This window comes from Urtica dioica, chromosome 3, assembly GCF_054948205.1.
Source record: "Urtica dioica subsp. dioica isolate 48M chromosome 3, U.dioica_male_clone48M_v1_H2, whole genome shotgun sequence".
Taxonomy (NCBI): Eukaryota; Viridiplantae; Streptophyta; class Magnoliopsida; order Rosales; family Urticaceae; genus Urtica; species Urtica dioica.
In genome coordinates, this window is record NC_142758.1 from 46,433,676 (window position 1) to 46,452,042 (window position 18,367).

General features: G+C 36.8%; 4 protein-coding genes across 4 annotated transcripts; 2 read left to right on the forward strand and 2 right to left on the reverse strand.

Moving 5' to 3' along the window:
- Positions 1-994: 994 nt before the first annotated feature.
- LOC149403172 (proteasome subunit alpha type-5) lies at positions 995-4,284 on the forward strand. The gene is made up of 10 exons (XM_089609718.1): positions 995-1,064; positions 1,506-1,555; positions 1,666-1,747; positions 1,950-2,030; positions 2,379-2,492; positions 2,628-2,729; positions 3,255-3,313; positions 3,435-3,537; positions 3,670-3,735; positions 3,817-4,284. Exons 2-10 carry the CDS (start codon positions 1,542-1,544, stop codon positions 3,907-3,909), a joined length of 714 nt encoding a protein of 237 aa, XP_089465844.1. The 5' UTR covers positions 995-1,064; positions 1,506-1,541; the 3' UTR covers positions 3,910-4,284.
- Positions 4,285-8,571: 4,287 nt separating this feature from the next.
- Positions 8,572-9,965, forward strand: LOC149403173 (uncharacterized). Its single transcript, XM_089608651.1, has 3 exons — positions 8,572-8,641; positions 8,719-8,753; positions 9,111-9,965. The coding sequence occupies exons 1-3, from the start codon at positions 8,572-8,574 to the stop codon at positions 9,963-9,965; spliced, it is 960 nt and encodes a 319-aa protein (XP_089464777.1).
- Positions 9,966-10,635: 670 nt separating this feature from the next.
- Positions 10,636-12,811, reverse strand: LOC149403174 (F-box protein At2g17036-like). Its single transcript, XM_089608652.1, has 4 exons — positions 12,787-12,811; positions 11,611-12,695; positions 10,945-11,034; positions 10,636-10,686 (listed from the first exon to the last, which is right to left on the reverse strand). The coding sequence occupies exons 1-4, from the start codon at positions 12,809-12,811 to the stop codon at positions 10,636-10,638; spliced, it is 1,251 nt and encodes a 416-aa protein (XP_089464778.1).
- Positions 12,812-13,679: 868 nt separating this feature from the next.
- On the reverse strand, positions 13,680-18,023 carry DIS1 (Actin-like ATPase superfamily protein). Its single transcript, XM_089609909.1, has 9 exons — positions 17,501-18,023; positions 16,945-17,404; positions 15,807-15,953; positions 15,604-15,696; positions 15,357-15,476; positions 15,105-15,215; positions 14,679-14,804; positions 14,463-14,561; positions 13,680-14,223 (listed from the first exon to the last, which is right to left on the reverse strand). The coding sequence occupies exons 1-9, from the start codon at positions 17,545-17,547 to the stop codon at positions 14,143-14,145; spliced, it is 1,284 nt and encodes a 427-aa protein (XP_089466035.1). The 5' UTR covers positions 17,548-18,023; the 3' UTR covers positions 13,680-14,142.
- Between the last annotated feature and the right edge of the window lie 344 nt (positions 18,024-18,367).

The window sequence follows — 18,367 nt, forward strand, 5'->3', positions numbered from 1 at the left end:
ATTCCATGACCTCACTTTGATTTCCGTCTCCTCCACCGCCGCTGTCAAAGCAACTGTCAAATTTGTTGCGCGGTCGGATTCCGCGTCGTCCTTCGTCTTCTCAGCGATGCCATTCTGAAAATCGCGTCCTTCATCTTCGTCGCGGCGACTTTCAAATCACCGAGAAGCTTCTCCATGACGACGGCGATACCGTCACCTTCCTTCTCCGCTCCGATGCGGAGGCTCTTCCTCCTCCTCGTCGATTCCCTATGTTCATCGCGATCAGAGAGGATTCCAGTGATGGAGACGAAGAACGATGCAAATGGCTACAGTGATAGAGACGAAGAACGAACGAGATTGAGAATGACGAAGTTGGCTACGGTGATGGAGACGGAGAATTACGCAGATGGCGACGACGACCATATAATTTTTTTTTGGGCTCGAAACAGGTTTTTGGTGTTTTAGGTTAAATTTAAAATAATGGGTCGGTAGGTATAGGGCTTAGTAGAGAGGTATTTTTGTGATTTTCCGAATTTAGACTAGTTTGTCTCAATTTTGCAAAGTTCGACTATTTTGATAAACACAAATTTTTAAATGACTAGATAGTCTAATCACCCATATTTGATTAGTTTTCTATTTGTTTGAAAAAAAAAATTATGTTTAATTGAAAAGGGCTATATTGTAGATAGCTTTGATTCTTGAGAAATTGCCTCATTTGCCACCAATTTTATAATTTTTTCCCACTTTCCACCAAAAGACTAATTTTTCCCAAAATACCACCATCTATGTCAACAATGTTGACATCTATTTTTGCGCTTCACTATGAGATGTCAACATTGTTGACATAGATGTCAACAATGTTGATATCTCGGTGGCATTTTGGGAAAAATTAGTCTTTTGGTGGAAAGTGGGAAAAAATTATAAAATTTGTGGCAAATAGGGCAATTTCTCTTGATTCTTTAGTGGCATATTAGCAAACAGAAATATAACCTTATAGAGCATGAGGGTATATAAGAAGAAGAAAAAATAAGAAAAAGAAAACTTGCATTTTGTCGAGATTCGACTGACCTCAACACCGTTCCAAGGTGACTGTTCTAAACTTCTCTTCTTTTCTTGCTCGAAAATCCAAAAGGCGACTTTAGGGTTTTGCTTGATTGAGTCTAGTTTAGGTTTGAATTAGCTTTTAGGTTAGTTGATTGTTGTTGTGGTTTTGATCGAGTATATTTTTTTCTCTTCATTTCATATTTTCGGGTCTAAATTTGAAGCTGATGCTTTTGGAATGTTGATAAAAAAAATTGTGAGTTTTGACTTGGGGTTCGAACTGTCGTTGAGCTTCATTCTAGGTCCGGGAATTATTGTGAAAATTGATGCGTTGTTGTGAAGTTAGGATATCGTAATTGTTTTCCTGTTGCGCCATTAAGTTGTGAGAAAAACCCTAGACTCAGATCTGCTTTTCGATTTATCGCTTATGGCTTAGCTTTTATAGTTATCGCCATTGCAATGCTAATCCGATGAAATCTGTGCAGGTTATCCTAAGGTTTTCATCTCTCAATCAAGCGAAAATGTTTCTTACAAGGTAAAATTCCCAGTCGTCCTCACAGTTCACACTGATGTGTTACTTTGCGTTTAGGTTTGAGATTTCTTAACCTTACTTTTTGTGCCTGGGCTTTAATTGTTGTTGTGAAGGACCGAGTATGACAGAGGAGTGAACACTTTTTCTCCTGAAGGTCGGTTGTTTCAGGTTGAATACGCCATTGAAGCGATTAAGGTGTGTGTGATCTCGGTTCCATTTCGGTTCTCCTAATACAATATTCATGGAGAAATTCCATTGATGTGGAAGTAAATTTTTTCGGGTTCTTGTAACTTGAGACACTAAGTCATGAATCAGTACTCATACGAGTCTTAAAAATCCACGCCCTCAGTTGAATTTTTTTTTTTTGGATTTTTTTTTTCCTTTTCTGAAATTGCAGCTTGGTTCAACGGCGATCGGGCTGAGGACGAAGGAAGGAGTGGTCCTCGCTGTTGAGAAACGCATCACTTCGCCTCTGCTGGTCAGCCTCTTATCCATCTCGCATTTTCAATTTTCTCGTTTTTATTTTTATTTTTCATGTACAATGTCTTCCTTCATTAATTTTTTAAGGGGTTACAGAGGTATAGGAAGGGAGATCAAAATCTGTCTTTTACATTTTGTTTTGTTCTCGTTTTTGTACTTCAAACCGTGAGCCCGAATCGGTTAACTTTGCTAGCTTAGTTGGCCTCAAATTTATTTGGTGGTATATGACAGGGAATGTGAATTTTAGTGTTTGGTATTTGTCTTCTGTTTTAAATAATCACAAGAATGGGATTCATATATCCAATGATTGTGATTCTTACCAGGATATTGTTTCATATTCTTTCAGGAACCCAGCAGCGTGGAGAAAATTATGGAAATTGACGAGCATATAGGATGTGCTATGAGTGGACTGATTGCTGATGCGCGTACCCTCGTTGAACACGCACGAGTGGAAACTCAGGTAAACTTTTTTTTTAATTTTTTTTAATTTTTTTTATCTCTGTCTTTGGCTTGAACTAGCAACGCACAAGGGAATTTGTACGCAGCTATAATCGTGAACTCTTTTGTTGACTTGTGGATTCTAATTTGACTGCAGAATCATAGGTTCTCCTACGGTGAGCCGATGACTGTAGAGTCCACAACACAGGCTCTTTGTGATCTGGCACTACGATTCGGCGAGGGAGATGAAGAATCCATGGTAATAATGGTGCTTCAAATAATCTATGAATTTCATTCACTGAACTTGCATAGCTTATCAATTTCTTAACCATATTGTAAATAAACTATGTCAATTGTTTGTAATAAACAATTTTATTACTGGGATTCCACTGGCAAAATAATTTACCTGGTATACATACTTAAGCTTCTTCCTGCTCTTGTGTAGTGCTAGACAATCGTTTGTAGAAGTGTACAAAAGACTTCTAATAATTGCCACTTTAAATCTTCAGTAGCTATTGGTTGGCAGACCACTTTCCATGATATCGTCTTCTTAATATCATAATTGAGAAGAAAAAAAAAAAAATACCCATTGTATACGTATCATTCTACAAGTGCTATATGAATTTTTCTCTCCGTGCCATGTTCACACGGTCTTATGCAGATAATTTAGTTTATTCTCTCGTGGTTTGAAATAGGTCTTTGGTCTCTGACCTTTCACATCTCTAAACTATTAGTGTACATTGTTTTTTTTCTTCTTTTTAATGTATTGCATTCTTACATGCAGTCTCGGCCATTCGGAGTATCTCTTCTGATTGCTGGTCATGACGAAAATGGCCCTAGCTTGTAAGTATTGCTTCATGATAGTTTCGAAACTGCCCAAGTGAAGGTTTTATTTGCTTCAAGGAATGTGTTGTCTGTATTGCTTTGTGTATCCAAAGTAAATTTTAACTGTGACTTTTTATAGGTACTACACCGATCCTTCTGGAACGTTCTGGCAGTGCAATGCGAAAGCCATTGGGTCAGGTTCTGAAGGAGCAGACAGCTCGCTGCAAGAGCAATACAACAAGGTATCTTTGTTTCTGTTGATCCTTAAAGTAAAAGTCTCAACGACCCATTTAATGTGGCTTGAATTGTGATTTGAATCAAATTTTGTAAATCACTGAATCATTGCCCAACTGAGAATCCTTTGATTTTTGCAGGACCTGACACTCAAAGAAGCTGAGACCATTGCTCTGTCGATTCTGAAGCAAGTCATGGAAGAGAAGGTAAACTGCATTTAATTTTCCTTATCATTCATTTATTATATTTAAAAATAAAATTTTGGTTTAAATTTTTTGTTCTTACAGGTGACTCCAAACAATGTCGATATTGCGAAGGTATCTCCGACTTATCACTTATATACTCCAGAGGAGGTTGAAGCGGTCATTAGTCGCCTATAACTCGAGATTAATCACACTTCTCCTACCAAAGCCGAGTATGAAATGACAATGGATAATGGCTTCTTTTCTCTTCTAATTTGATGCTACTATTGAACCATTCCCATTCAACTTGAGAAGAGGATAAAGAAAAATATGTGATCTTTTCCATGATGGATTATGGAATTTTTTTATGTCCGAGTCCTTATATTTAGCTATAGACAAATCGTGCCCTTGGTGAAAAAGTTTACTCGTGAACAAAGTGTTTCTTTGAGAATATGTCTTGTTTGGCTCTTGGATTTTTAAGCAGATTGAACAAGGAAATTAGCGGGCTTTTTGTTTCTTTGTTTGCGAGTAAATATGCAAATTCTCCAAACTTTTACTAGAAAATTCGGTTTAGGCACCTGCTATAATTAGTTAGTTTGTTTTGGGTTACCTTTTTTTTAAACATTTTTTTGGGTTACTTCGGCAATTCCTTTACACTGTTTTTTCTTTTTATATATAAACAAACTACCACGTAAATTACTATTTATTCATTTATATTCTATTTGGTTAATATTACAAACAATCAATGGGGGTTTTTATAACGATATATACTGGAAGAGATAAAAATATACCACGCGCGTAGGTATTTTAGCGCGTTAAAGAGAAATAAAAATCATGATTTGCATGGTGCCTTTTTTTTATTACCAGGTAAATTAGTAGGATTTAAGATATTTATTTCGTGGAGGTAATTTTTATCTAATCAAACAAGTTTTTATTTCGTTATTCTGCTCTCTAAATTGTTATATTATTTTTCATCGACTTATATATATATATATATATATATATATATATATCTCTCTCTCTCTCTCTCTCTCTCTCTCTCTCTCTGCAATCATTTTCTTTCCTTTTAAGGTAAATTATTGTAATGGCTCAATATAGCCACAAATAATGAGATAGTTGAGCTAATGATGCTCTTCTCTCTCATTGTAATTGCTCAGATATTTGTAGTTAAGTGAACACGAGTTAACTCAAACCTCGTCGGGCGTCCCAAACTTTGACCAAATATATTACTGCAGCGGGTTCGGCCACGACCCCAACGCCGACGACTATAAGTTCGTGAGGTTGTTGATTGAATGCATTTGTCTATTTGTAAAATCGGTACTGTATAAGAAACAGTGTACCGGGAAAATTTTCATCAAAACCCGAGACTGGAAACAATCACATGTCAAAGAAACAGATTTTCCTACATTATTTATTTAGAGCACATGCTTAAAAAAAAGAGAAACAAGGAAAATCAGAAACTTTTGGGCCAAGAAATCTTTCGTAGCCAATACCACACGAGTTGTTCTTTTGCAGCATTAACAACAAACTACGTAATAAAATGAGATGACAAATGGTCACACTCCAAACTATATCTGTAAAAAAAAAAAAAAAAAAAATCTAAACCAAAACCGGATCCGGTGCACGAGTAAAAATCCTCCATGGAAGGCTTGATGTCTGATTGTTTAGATGCGCCGTCTTCGATCATAAAATGTACAATCCTCGAAGGTACAATTGATGAAGTTTATCATCCGTGGAATATTATTTTGTCGTGCACTTGCTGAACTACCAACCAGCTGTGACTCTTCGTCGTCAATCGTATCATCCAGAGTTTGCTCGTCTTTCTTCCTTTGTTCGGTCTCCGCTACTAATGATCTCATCTCAACTTTTACTTGTGGAGGCACGCTCGGACACTTTTTGACATTCTTCTCTGGATCGTTTCCACTTAAGTGGAATTTCATCCACGTGCCTCTCGTTACATGCCCACAAAAATTACATCTCAAATGATAAGGATTTGATGCATCGACCGTACAATACTTGTAAACTCCCTCGTCGCTCATCGTATGTATGTTAGCTATGAATTATGCTACCTATGAAGAAAAAAAAAAGTAAAAAATTATATCAATTGGGACAGAATTTCAACTGTTTTATGAGTAATCCGACACTACAATCTAATTCAATTCGACATCAATGTAACAAATATTTTCAATTCACGTTTAAATCAAACAATAATATATTCAACATTGAACACATTCATATTTTTCAAAGAAGCTCAAAATTCAAGGACAAACGTAGTTACAAACAGAATCAGAGATGCTTATGTTCTGTTTTTAATGATTGCCGGAAAGCTCTGAATTCGCCGGACTCGCCGGAAAATATGACAGTTGACTAAAAGCACAAAAAATTCTGAAAAAATTGTAAAATGTAGAACATCTCATTCTCAGATATATTAATGAAGGACATTCTATAAATAAAAAAAATAAATAAATAAATAAAAAAAAATCAAAATACTCGCATAAATTTAAAAAAGAAAACATACCTCGCCGAAATTCGCCGGAATCTGGTTGCTTTTACACTCAGCGGAGCCGAAACGACAACGAAGATTCTCGTCGGCGTAAGAGAGGACCTCACAGGACTGTCGAATGTGGGTTTTCTCTTTTCACGTAATTTGCGAATAAATAGCGAAGTCACGTAGGTTTAATAGGCAGACTTGAGCGACATTCACTGATTGTCGTTCTGTAAAAACGACACGCCGTCTATATATATATATAAAGCAACTTAATATATAGGCTGATAAAAAAAACCAAAACAAAGAGGAAACTTGCTATTTTTCTTTTCAGTATTTTGTTTTAGCAGTAGGTGTACAGCGAAACAACTAATGGGGATATCTTGTAAGTTTTTCTTAGGAAGGGGCCGATTCTAAAACAGATTATTATATGTAAACAAATTATGGGAATACAATTGAAAATTTCAGCAAAACTGTAGTCATCTTCAATAATATAACAAAAACTAAGCTCTTCTGTATATTAAGTATTAACTAGTCTAATGTGTTTGATGTTTTTTTGGACGATAAAAAGTCTTTTACTTAGTAAGTCTTGTCTAGTTTTTTTTTTTTTTTTTTTAATATATATATATATATATATATATATATAACTTGATGATATATATAATATTTTGGATTATGGATAGACTTTGTTGTATGCAAGCCGGAGACGGCCCAATCAGAGGTTGCTCGTTTGTGCAAGGTGGAGGAGGCGCGTTCGTGCGAAATAGTGACATTGTCATAATTTAGTAACAATTGCAACAAATTAACTAGCTTGCAAATGGGCTAGAAAAACTAAAACTAACCTTGAAATTTGGAGAGACGCAGAGCGGTGACAATTCGATAAGTGTTGCAGCGAGACTGATGAGAGACTAAGGTTAGATTTAGGGGGGCATTAGTAAAAATAGGTTAGAGTCGGAAATTATCACTTACGAAAATTTGTGTTATTTATTGGGTGGATTTTTATGTTCCGACCTTATCCATTCCATTCCAGTTTGGTCGGAACGAAATTCTCTTATTACCAAGGTTTCAATTTGAACTAATAAAATTTCCCAAAAAAAAGTTCATGGGACCCACTAGTTCAGAGGAGTGCCCGCGAGACACCCACTCGGAGGGTCAAAGACGCGAGCAAGGGAAAGCACTGTACGAGGAACCCATCAACGAAGGCGATTGAGACGACACGCTCAACCCAAGCATCTGATACATCGGCAATCACCACCAAGCGCCACAGCACTCGGGAGCGAACCAAAATGATGCACCAAGGCAATGACTTCCTCAAACCACATGCTCCGCGCCGGGAGCAAAAAACGAGCCATCGCGGCGATCCGCCTTCGAACGATTGGGATCGGAGGAGAAAGTGGCTGATAGTGGGAACGCGAGATAGTTCTCACTGCCAAAGCGGATAGTGGCGAATTTTATCATAAATCATCGTAAATTAGAGAGAGAATGAGAGAAAGAGGGTAAAATGAATTGAAAATGCATTGTTGTCCGATATTTTTTTTAATCAAAAGTCTAATTGAAGATATTTTGTCATTAAAGAATCTAATTTTGATATTTCAGTACTTTTAAAGTCTGAAATTTCTCTAAAGAAAAATGTGAATAAACATAGGGTCAGTTTAATTTTTCAATATTTACTTTCTATTCCAAATCTGTTTAATAGCATATAAAAGGGGTGGTTCCTTCCAATTTTTGTAACACCCCTCTTTTCTGTTCCTTGACTGAAATCTTGGTTTAGAGTTCCCCTGTTTCTTTATTGACTGCATTTGGCGTAACTTTGCTTTTAAAAAAATGATTTTAAAATAGCTGTACGAAAAAACAAATGAGTGTTTGGTAAACTATTGTAAAATAGCAGTAACTGTTAGCAAAAATTGATTTAGTGTTTTATAAAATATATATTAATATTTATAAGTAATAAATATTTATATAACATATAATTAATAATAATAAGATATTTTTTGGTATATAAAAAATATATCAAAGTGGATGTCTATAGATTGTAAAAAAAAAAAATTACAAATTATGGTGACTTCAAAAAAATTATTTGATAAAAACATATAAAGATAATTAGAATTAAGAGGTAGTGTAAGAGAAAAAAAAAGTAAGTGAGAGAAACTACAAATAATAAAGCTACGTACAAAAACTTCAAAGTGTAGCTTTTAGTTTTTTAGTTAAAATATTCAAAATCACTTTTTAGCTTTAAAAAAAAACAATTTTACCAAACACTTAAATATGATTTAGTTTTTATAAAAAGCCAAACATAGCCATTGACATGACATTTTGAGAGAAATAAAAAAAATTAATTATTTCAACTTGATTATAAACCGTAAACAAACGCAGAGATGAAGAGAAGGAGATTGTGCGGGTATGATGTTCCGAGAGAATTGGAGGAACAAATACTGGCCCCGTTTGGCATAGCTTTGTTTTTAAAAAAAGTGCTTTTAGATTCAGTTTTTGTTCAAAAACTGTTTTTTCAAAAACTGACAAAGTTTTTGGTAAATTGTTTATAAAACAACAGTTGCTGGTAACAAAAACTGATTTAACGTTTGGTAAAATAAATATATTATAATAAAAAGACTAAAATAGACATGTTCTTAATAATTAAATAATAATTATTAATATGCTCATTTATATACATATATATATATATGAATAATATTTTGTACGAGGATATTACAGTAATTTATATACCAAACTTAAAAACACTTTTTCTAAAAGCTAAGAATCCTAACTTTTCCATCTGATGTACAAAATCTAAAATTGCTTTTGAAGTTTTTTGTAAAAACAGTTTTGCCAAACAACAGATAAGCAGTTTAGATTTTTTCTAAAAGCAAAAACAAAAAACAGGACTTTTTAATCTGAACCAAAATGCCTTTTAAAGCTTCCGGTGAAGTCTCTGCTCCGATTCAGAAGTGTTTGCAAGGATTGGAACGCTCTCATATCCGGCCACAAGTTTGTCAACGACCACCTTCATCTTCAAGCAACCAAGCCATCGTCTTCTCTGCTCTTAGGGTGGACCCACCGAGATCCATTCGCGGTGTTGGACAAAAACGGTGACGATATCGATATCGACAGACTTTCTCTCCTCACCGTCGGCGATTCCATAACAAGTACCGCTGTGAAAGAAGAAATCCATCTCCCAATCCGCCCGAAACTGATCGGAGAAGAAAAAGGCTTTTTAGTCCCCCTAGACGGCTCTCACTGCAACAGAATCATTTGCTTGGTCGACACGTCTTCGTTTCACGCGGAGCGAATATTGTTCTACAACCCGGCACTCAGAGAGCACGAGCTCATCCAAACCCCGCCGGGCAGTCTCGTCACCTGGGCTTTCGACCACGACCCGAAAACTAAAATTCGTGAGGCTTTTAGCTCACAGGCCAGCGTCGGCGTTTTCCAAGGCCGAGGTGTACAATCTGCGAACCGGGCGCTGGAGAGAGATCGAATATTCTGGTGTGGTTCGACATGTCAGACGAGAGCTTTGGCTCGATCGACCTGCCGAGATGTAATAAAACGGACGCATGTGATGTCGCTCCTCGTGTGGAACGGATCGCTGGTATTCTTCGACAATGTCTCGGGTTCTTTCGAGATGTGGGTTATGGACGGAGAGGCCGGTGATTGGTCCAAGTATTATGAAATGGGTAATTTAAGCGTCACTAAGCCGATAGCGTTTTGGAAGGAGGACGAATTGTTGATGGAGGCGAAAGACGGGAGTGTTGTGTCGTACAATCTCCGATGAGCTCTGGAAGGTTCCGATTCCGGTATCCGTGGAGCATTATTCCACTTATGGTAGTTTGTATGCTGAGACTTTAGTTTCGGTCAAGACTACTCGTTCTTTATAGGAAACAGTTTATCGGATAACTGTTGCTCAAGAAATTATTAGTTTGTTTTAGATTTTGATTTTGCTTATATTTGTCTGTTGAGAGGATATATCTGCCTTTGACAAGTACTACATTGTAAAATAAACTTTTATTTCAGTGCAAGAACAGAGCTTGCTTTTGTGATACTTCATAGAGTATTCTTGATTTTATGGGTATGTAATTAGCATTGCATTTGGGCGTACTAAATCCCTACTGCTTTTAAACTTCAAAAGTGACACTAAAAAATTGGGTTACTAAATATCCAGATTAGCAGGCGTTTGGTATTTTCAACTCATCCATGGGATTAATCAGAAATAGGAAACCAAATCAAGAACATAACCATTATATTACCTAAACGAGTTCAACGTAATCTAAAATATGCATTTTTTTAAGAATAATAATAATGGTACAATAGCAGTCCAGTGAATATGAATTGAACTTTCCGCCTGAGATTATATTTCAGCAGAATTGTAGATGCAAAAAAATACTGTTAAACTACAACTAGACCGACCACCGAAAATGCTAATTCGAAGCCCTTCAGCTTATAGTTTAGACCGACCGCCACTTTTCTATCAGCTTCTTCTGGCGATCTGAAACTCCCTAAGAAATAAGAACAGAAAAATATATTCTTTCTTACAGGAAAGAAATGCAACAAAGTGACTATTTTACACCACTGCTTACACTTAAAAGCCGAACCATTTCTTTCCCGTTCCATCAGAGGCTCTATATTTGTTTTTTTTTTTGTGTCAATGCATTCCCTCCAAAACCGGGTTCGTTCGTATGCTTGCACCGTACTCCTCATATCGGCTCTAAATCCTCAATACCAACTTTTTTTTAAGAATAATTTTCGATACCAACCTTGGAAGTGGAATAACTGGCCGCGAGAACAAGCACCAAACTCACAATTACAGTCTTGAAATGCTCAAGACAGAAAGGGTCTTCTAAGTTCTACACTTGCAATCAATTTCAGATGCAAAATCAATAGACTATTCACGACACGAGACCGTTCCAAACATATTAAGAAGCCTTGTAGAGTAACTCGGGTTAGTGTTACCCACTTTTATAAGTGCACTCATTCATATCCATACCTATTGTCATTCTTAGTTGAGACTCACACTATAGTATGAGTTTGATGCAAAAGATAGTAAAAAAAAAAAAAAAAAAATACAGTCTAGGAAATCTTTTGAGGTTTGAACAAATAGAATATATAAAGTAAACACTCAAAATAAGGAAACTCGACTCAAAACCAAATAAGGAAAGTAACTCATGACTTGTAAGAAAAAAATTCCAAGTCCCTTAATCGTATTAATAAAAGAAAATAAGTAACACTCAAAATACTAATCAATCAACCATGTCAAATATCAAAGTAATAGATTCAACGAATAACTAGTTAAATTAATAAAGAAACGGCAGTAGTAAAACTTGTTAAAAAAATAAAACGAAAATAAATAGACTGTCACTTCATATAGCTTCAAAGGTGGGCATAACCCAAATCGGGGGTCGTCGATTAGTCATCCGACGAACAATGTTTGCATCGAGCCCAAAATGAAACTTGAAAATCCCCGTGTCGACATGATATGTACCAAAGTCACCATTTAGCCTATCCGGAGAATTATCCCCGAAATAATCTAAATCGTGACTAAAATATATAGAACTCGGCCGACACCCTATAACCTCCGTAGCATCAACACAAACGGACGAATCGTCGCCCAAAAATATAGCCGTATTTCCAATACTCTTCAACTCAATCCACGTACTCGTCTCGAAATCCATTCTGAAAATTCTGAACCGCGACGTCACACGAGTTTCGCGATCTTCGGAAAACTCAACCGTCCTCTCTACCTGCCAAAGATTTCCACAGTTCGACTCAACCAGATATCTCTTATATCCGCTACCGGGACAAACTCCCGGAACTTCCGGGGCGACCGATTCCCGGGTCGGATTTATCCGATCCGCGACGTCTAGAGTAAAAAGAGCACCCTTGTAATTCGTGAAGTAGAATCGACCCTCGTAACGAACGACGTCGTACGGGAATTCCTGCTCGATCACTCTCCATTGAGAGTCTTCGAAGGGCCTGATATGCAAAAACCCTACATTCGGTACAATCACGAGGACATGGCAGCCATTCGGATTGTCAATCGGATCTGATACGATCAACACTTTATACACTTGAAGAAGCTTAATATCCCACACATATTGCCAGAGCGCCAATATGCGCGGAAGATCAATAGTGTAAGAGTAGTCCAGATCATTATTATATCCTCGTCCCTTGATAATAGCGAAAGGTTTGTATAGCGTAACACAAAAGTTATCGTAAATAACGAGAAGCAATCCATTCGAAGCTGCGCTGCGACACTTTGCGTACGGTACTGATATCTTTGAGGCTAAGAATTTGTTTTCCGTGGCGTCGTATATTCTCCACGAATCTCCGTAATCGTCTTCTTCATCGGGAACTAGAAGCATTGGAATTTTTCGGCTGCGTAGTTTATTTTGTTGAAATACTGAGTTCCATCTAGGGCAAACAATTCTGAACTGTAAACTATCTTTCGTTGTTGATCCTACTTTCTCCAGGATCGCGTCTAATAAATGCGTTGGTAATATTTCCCAGTCTGCAAATATATAGATAGAATTCTTATAAACGATTTGTGTAACAGTAATTTAGTACGATAAAACTGATGAGAATGGTAAACGAACATATACCTTGAGAGTCGTAGTTGTGGTCCATGGTCTAAGCTCTGTGTTTCTGTATTCTCTCTATCGTTTTCTTTCTCCGTTTTGGATAAAGAGACTAAATTTTTTTTCTACATTAAAGATGTTCCGAATCACGGTTGAGTTTTGACTGCAGTTGCTAATCCGATTTTTATTGGACAAATCACAACCGACTTGAAGATTAATATTCCAAAAATAGTGATTAATTTGTCAAATTTTCAGAAATACCAGAAATACTCGTGTTTTGGACGATTTGTCCCTTTTTTTTTTCAAGTGTTTAATGTATGAAGTTATTATTTTGAAAATTAAAGCTAGAAAAATTAAAACTAAAAATAAATAAAATAGAAGGCGTGTGAAGTAGAAAAGGTCTTGTGAACACTAAAAATTGATAAGCGAGTTATATTTTAAAAAAATAAATAAATAATTTTTTGTAAATTAAGCATAAAATGGTCCACGAATAAAGAAAATAAAATTTTAATGTTGACCTAATATTTTGGAATGAGTTTAAAGAGCTTTGAGTTCGTCTCGAATGAATTGAACTCTAGGAAACAATAATTTCAATAAATTCTCGAGAATACTAGAATATTGAAGAGCCTCGAGATAATCAAGTAGAACGTTAATATTTATCAATTGATTTTCTGTATCATTTTTCATTTAAATCTCAATGGATTATGACCCAAAAAAAAAAAAAAAAAAAAGTGGGATTTTCTGTATCATTTTTCATTTAAATCTCAATGGAAAATGACCAATTTGCAGAAGAAAAAAAAAAGAAAAGTGGATTTGTGGAGGGAACTAGGAGGGGCAAACTAATAAAGTATAATATTTAGAAAACTCTCCAAGGGCTAGATAACAGATAAGTAGTCTTCGATTGGAGGTACAAGTGGTAGGGAAAAGAAGAGCAATGGCATTTTTTTGTGAGCTAATAATAATAATAATGGTACAATAAGCAGTCCAGTGTATATGAATTGAACTTTCCTATCTTAGATTATATTTCAGCAGAATTATAGATGCAAAAATAATAATAAAAAAAAAAAAAAAAAAAAAAAACTGTTAAACTACAACTACACCGACCGCCAAAAATGCTATTTCGAAACCCTTCATTTAGTTCAGGCTCACCGGCGTTGTTATTGGCCACTTCTCTATCGGCTTCTTTTCGGCAATCTGAAACTCCCTAAGAAATAATAAATAGAAAAATATTTTCTTTCTTACACAAAAAATGCAATAAATTGACTATTTTACACCGCCGCTTACACTTGAAAGCCAAGCCATATCTTTTCCGTTCAATCAGAGGCTCTATTCAGGAAATGGCAAATAAACCAATCAAGCAAAATGGTTGTTTTTTTGGTGTCAATACATTCCCTTGAAAACGGGGTTTGTGCGACATATGCTAGCACCGTACTCCTCATATTCTGCCTTTGTGTGACATGCCTGGAAAACAAAAACAAATACGACGGTCATATGTATCACAGCAATGGAAAATTAATGTTACAAGCCATAAACACAGCTTAGCATAAAAATGCAGAGTGATACTATATATCTACGTATTTCAAGATTCTCTCGATGTCAAAACGCTCGGCGCACTTGACTTGTACGAGGACTTTATGTTCATAGAAAAGTTTGTCCTGGAACAGCCAATGGATATACGAATGTGGGGATGAAAATTGTACCGCAAAAAACTCAGGTGTCGATGCAAGTACAGAACCTCCAAACCAGACTGCAAATCTTTGGATAGGATGGCTCACCACGTTGACTTCCACAGGGTGAGACTGGTTCGCGATAAATAAATAAAGCGTTAATATTAAACTCTCGTTAAAAAGAAAATATTATATTTTCTGTCTTATTATTTTTATTTTTAAAGAGAATAAATAATGAAATGCGCTTACTTTCACTTCCCCGCCATTTCGAGATTCGGATGCAAGAACCCGGGAGTCAACGATCTTCTTTATGTCCCGTTGCAACCTTCTGTGGAAGTCCTTGAACATTGTTGATCCGCCGGATAATACAATATTCTGAAATTTAGAAAATTATTAAATGCATAAACAAGGGATCAGGTATAAACCTTGGTAAGAATTATACGCCTGAAAAATAAATGCACAACATTCAAGCTTAAGGAAGTAAGACTAAGTAGCAAGTAAAAAGAAATTGAAAAAGTGATGTGCTTCTAGTGGTAATCCTTCAAAACAGTATGAGCAGATATTGGATAGAAAAATCCTCAATCACGACTAACATTTTATGAGGCACGATAAAAAATCATTAAAAAAGAGACATTTCTCAAAGATAAAATTCCATTTGTCTTTACAAAGCTTCACCTTATACAAAGCCCTCCTTGTGTCGATTGGTGCTGACTGAATACATTTGTCTATTACAGCTGGCAAAGGGGTTGTATAGTCGGTACTATATATCTCGGGATTAAAGAAGACCTGTGAAAAGTCATAGATAGAGAAAATTTTCATCAGAACCCGAGACTGGAAACAATTGCATATCTAAAACCGTAGATGTTAGTCTTCCATCTAGAACTTCCAGACTATATGCAAATATGAGAAACGAGGAAAATCACAAACCTCTGGACCAAGAAATCTTTCGTAGCCAATATCACAAGAGTATGGCGCCCCGGTTTTCGGTTTTATGCCTCTCCATTGCTTAATGTACTTTGACGGCTCTTTATCGTGTTTATTGTACTCCTGAGAGCATTGAAGAAAGAAGAAATAGTTAAATGCGTTGTTTGTCGAAAAATACCAAACTATAAGGTCTTTTATCAGTGAAAACTATTCCATCTTGAATGTTTATGGGGATATCATAAAGAAAAACCTTGACAATGTCGGAACACGTATAGCAATATGTTTCCTTCACTTTACGGGCCACTTCAAAGGAATCTTCGGGCGGTACATTTTCTCCTCTTTCCTACACGAAACCAGTTTAACATTTAATTGTCCTCTTTTCTCCTAATTATGGGAAAGATGGCATTCAAGCAAGGAAAGGCATTCCTGACTAAAATTGAATCTCGAACGTACCCGCATGAGCTGCTGAACAAAAAGCGTTACGTCTTTCCCCGAAATAGGAACGGACTTAATGCTACTCCCAATGACGTAACCATCGGCAACGGGAACGACATGTGTAGCCCCATCTCCGACATCCACCACGACTCCTGTCATCTCACACTGCACAACTGTTGGTCAATCTAAAAGCATCTTATGCCCACAACGAGCATGAATTAGCACAGCACTTTAGAAAATAAAATCAATAATAATTTTCGTAAGAAGACTGTTCAAAGGATTCAATAGCATGACTCATTAATACGCCCCGAGATATTTCTTGTATTGATTGGAATATGAATGAAAGAACTACAATGCGATATCGGACATTCGAGAGCTCCGTGCTTCCGAAACTGAAAATTTCTTCCTAACAGAATCTTTCAAATTCTCTTTTTTATCCCATTTCCATCTTAATCAGCCCTATTTATAGGCTAACATACTTTCTAATTAATCTACGTAAACTCCTAACTTGTCTACTAATTACTCTAATACCCTAATAACCCACTCATCTAAGTATTTTCAATTATTTTATTTTAATTTGGTCCACCTTTCGAACCCTATGATCTTTATGAGGAGGAACTTCAAGTAAAGCCATAACCTCGTAGGAACAAACCCTGACCACTCGGCCGGAGTCTTAAGGAAGCATATTTAAATAATAGATACATAAGAGTGAACCCCGAATGAGAAAGCAAGGAAATGTGAGCTAATTCAGCATTTTCCAATATAAAGACGTTTCACATTCAAGATATTCACCCAAGATAATAGTAAAATAACCTTGATTGTAAACTACAAGCATAAGACTTGGAAAGCAACATCTAAATCAGGTATAATCTGAGAAGGCTCAAGGCAGAAAGAATCTTCCAAATTACTAAATTTGAACTTAATTTCAAATGAAAAATAAATCAGGAATACGAAACTCAAAACACTCAGTAGCAAGAAGGCTTGGAAGATTCAGATTTCTAAATCTAGCCACGATAGTTTTATAAAATCTCCACACAAAGACAAGACTCATTCCGAAAACAAAACAAACAAAAAAAGCTAACAGCAAGAAGCCTCAAAAATTTCGGTTTCTAAATCTAAACATGACATATTTATGAATATAATTTCCAAAACCAACCTTGGAAGTGGTGTAACCGGCGGCGAGAGCAAGCACGGAATTCACAGCTATGTAAAGCCCCGGGACGTTGAACGTCTCAAACATAATCTCTCCGGTGTACTCGCGGCTTTCCGGTGCGGTCAACGGGCTCTCGGTCAACAGAAAGTAATGATCCTCCGGATCGCAGCGCAGGTAATTGAATATGCACTGTTGCCAAAACCTCTCCATCGCGTCCCAATTATAGACTTGACCGTTCCTGATCGGATAACTCAGGTTGTACGTGCTGCTGGATCGGGATCTCGACACGGCCTCGTCGCCGATGAAGAAATCGAGATCGGCCATGACTCCGGCGCTGTGCTGAGCTTGCCAATTCGCCTTGGACGCCATTCTGGATTGGTTCAGAAACGACTCGTTCACCGCCACCACCGTCGGAACGATGAAGCAAGGCTCCACGTTTCCGGCGAACCCCATCTTAGTGTAGCTAATGAAAGCGCAAATCAGATACAGTTTTGGCTTAGACATTTCATCAAACATATGGTGAGCAGGGGAAAAATAAAAATTCGTATGTATTCCTTACCCGGTGCCATTGTCGATCACCACCGCCGGACGAGAAGCGGCGTCCATGTTGAGACGAGAGAAGGGCAAGAAAGAGCGACGAGGTTTCGGGTTCTGTTTCGGAATCGGCGATTAGATTGGATCTGTGACTGAGACCCTATTGAGCTAGCGAGAGAGAGGATCATAGCTTTCGCGAGGACGAAGGCGATAAAGACGAGAGCTTCGAACAGAAGCGAGAGCGGAGATTCGTCGAAGAACACAGAGTGGGTATCGGTAGAGGCTCGTGGTTGTTGGGGATTTCGGATTCTTTCTCAGCAGCCATTTTTCACCTAAATCCACTATCTATCGTCGTAATCATTGTATTTTTGGGTCTGATACTTTTCTTGGAAACCAAACAAGTTCACCGAACGATGAATGAGAAGAGAACAATTACACACTCTGACTACAGTACCGACCTCGTCTCTCTCTCTCGCTCTCTCTATATATGTATCTCTCTGTCTCTAAATTCTCTTTTTTGGGATAGCTTTGGTCGATTGATGTTTTGTTTGGTACAATTTGGGTATTGTGGACCGTCGGATTGGATGCATCGCAGAATTCTGGTGGGGAAGGGCTTTGTGGGGCCGGCTTTGAAAAGTGTAAATGGCAAAAAGAAATTTGAACACATGAAATTATGTACACAATTAAATGTCTGATAAATAATTTCCTCAAAAAAAAAAAAAAATGTACACAATTAAATGAGTTGATACTTAAAATCCAATCAAATTTTCAAAATCTATCAAAGGAATTTATGAGATCCTATGTAAACTAGTTGGAAGAAATCAGATTTTGTTATAAAGTAAAGAGCAAGTGAGATCGAGAGAGAGAGATAAATGGAGAATGTTATTTACAA

Excerpts from the sequence above, each read along its gene's own strand:
- LOC149403174 (XM_089608652.1), bottom strand. The coding sequence starts at position 12,811 with ATGGACCACAACTACGACTCTCAAG. Across the intron at positions 11,035-11,610 it reads TTGGGCTCGATGCAAACATT|AACTTAGAAGACCCTTTCTG; the intron begins GTTCGTCGGATG and ends TTGCAAGTGTAG. Across the intron at positions 10,687-10,944 it reads CCAGTTATTCCACTTCCAAG|GGAGTTTCAGATCGCCAGAA; the intron begins GTTGGTATCGAA and ends CTTATTTCTTAG.
- LOC149403172 (XM_089609718.1), top strand. Across the intron at positions 1,748-1,949 it reads ACGCCATTGAAGCGATTAAG|CTTGGTTCAACGGCGATCGG; the intron begins GTGTGTGTGATC and ends CTGAAATTGCAG. Across the intron at positions 3,538-3,669 it reads TGCAAGAGCAATACAACAAG|GACCTGACACTCAAAGAAGC; the intron begins GTATCTTTGTTT and ends TGATTTTTGCAG.
- LOC149403173 (XM_089608651.1), top strand. The coding sequence starts at position 8,572 with ATGAAGAGAAGGAGATTGTGCGGGTATGATGTTCCGAGAGAATTGGAG. Across the intron at positions 8,642-8,718 it reads ACAAATACTGGCCCCGTTTG|TTTTTGGTAAATTGTTTATA; the intron begins GCATAGCTTTGT and ends AAACTGACAAAG. Across the intron at positions 8,754-9,110 it reads TTATAAAACAACAGTTGCTG|CTTCCGGTGAAGTCTCTGCT; the intron begins GTAACAAAAACT and ends TGCCTTTTAAAG.
- DIS1 (XM_089609909.1), bottom strand. The coding sequence starts at position 17,547 with ATGGACGCCGCTTCTCGTCCGGCGGTGGTGATCGACAATGGCACCGG. Across the intron at positions 15,954-16,944 it reads CCGGTTACACCACTTCCAAG|TGTGAGATGACAGGAGTCGT; the intron begins GTTGGTTTTGGA and ends ACAGTTGTGCAG. Across the intron at positions 14,562-14,678 it reads GAAATGGCGGGGAAGTGAAA|TCTCACCCTGTGGAAGTCAA; the intron begins GTAAGCGCATTT and ends ATCGCGAACCAG.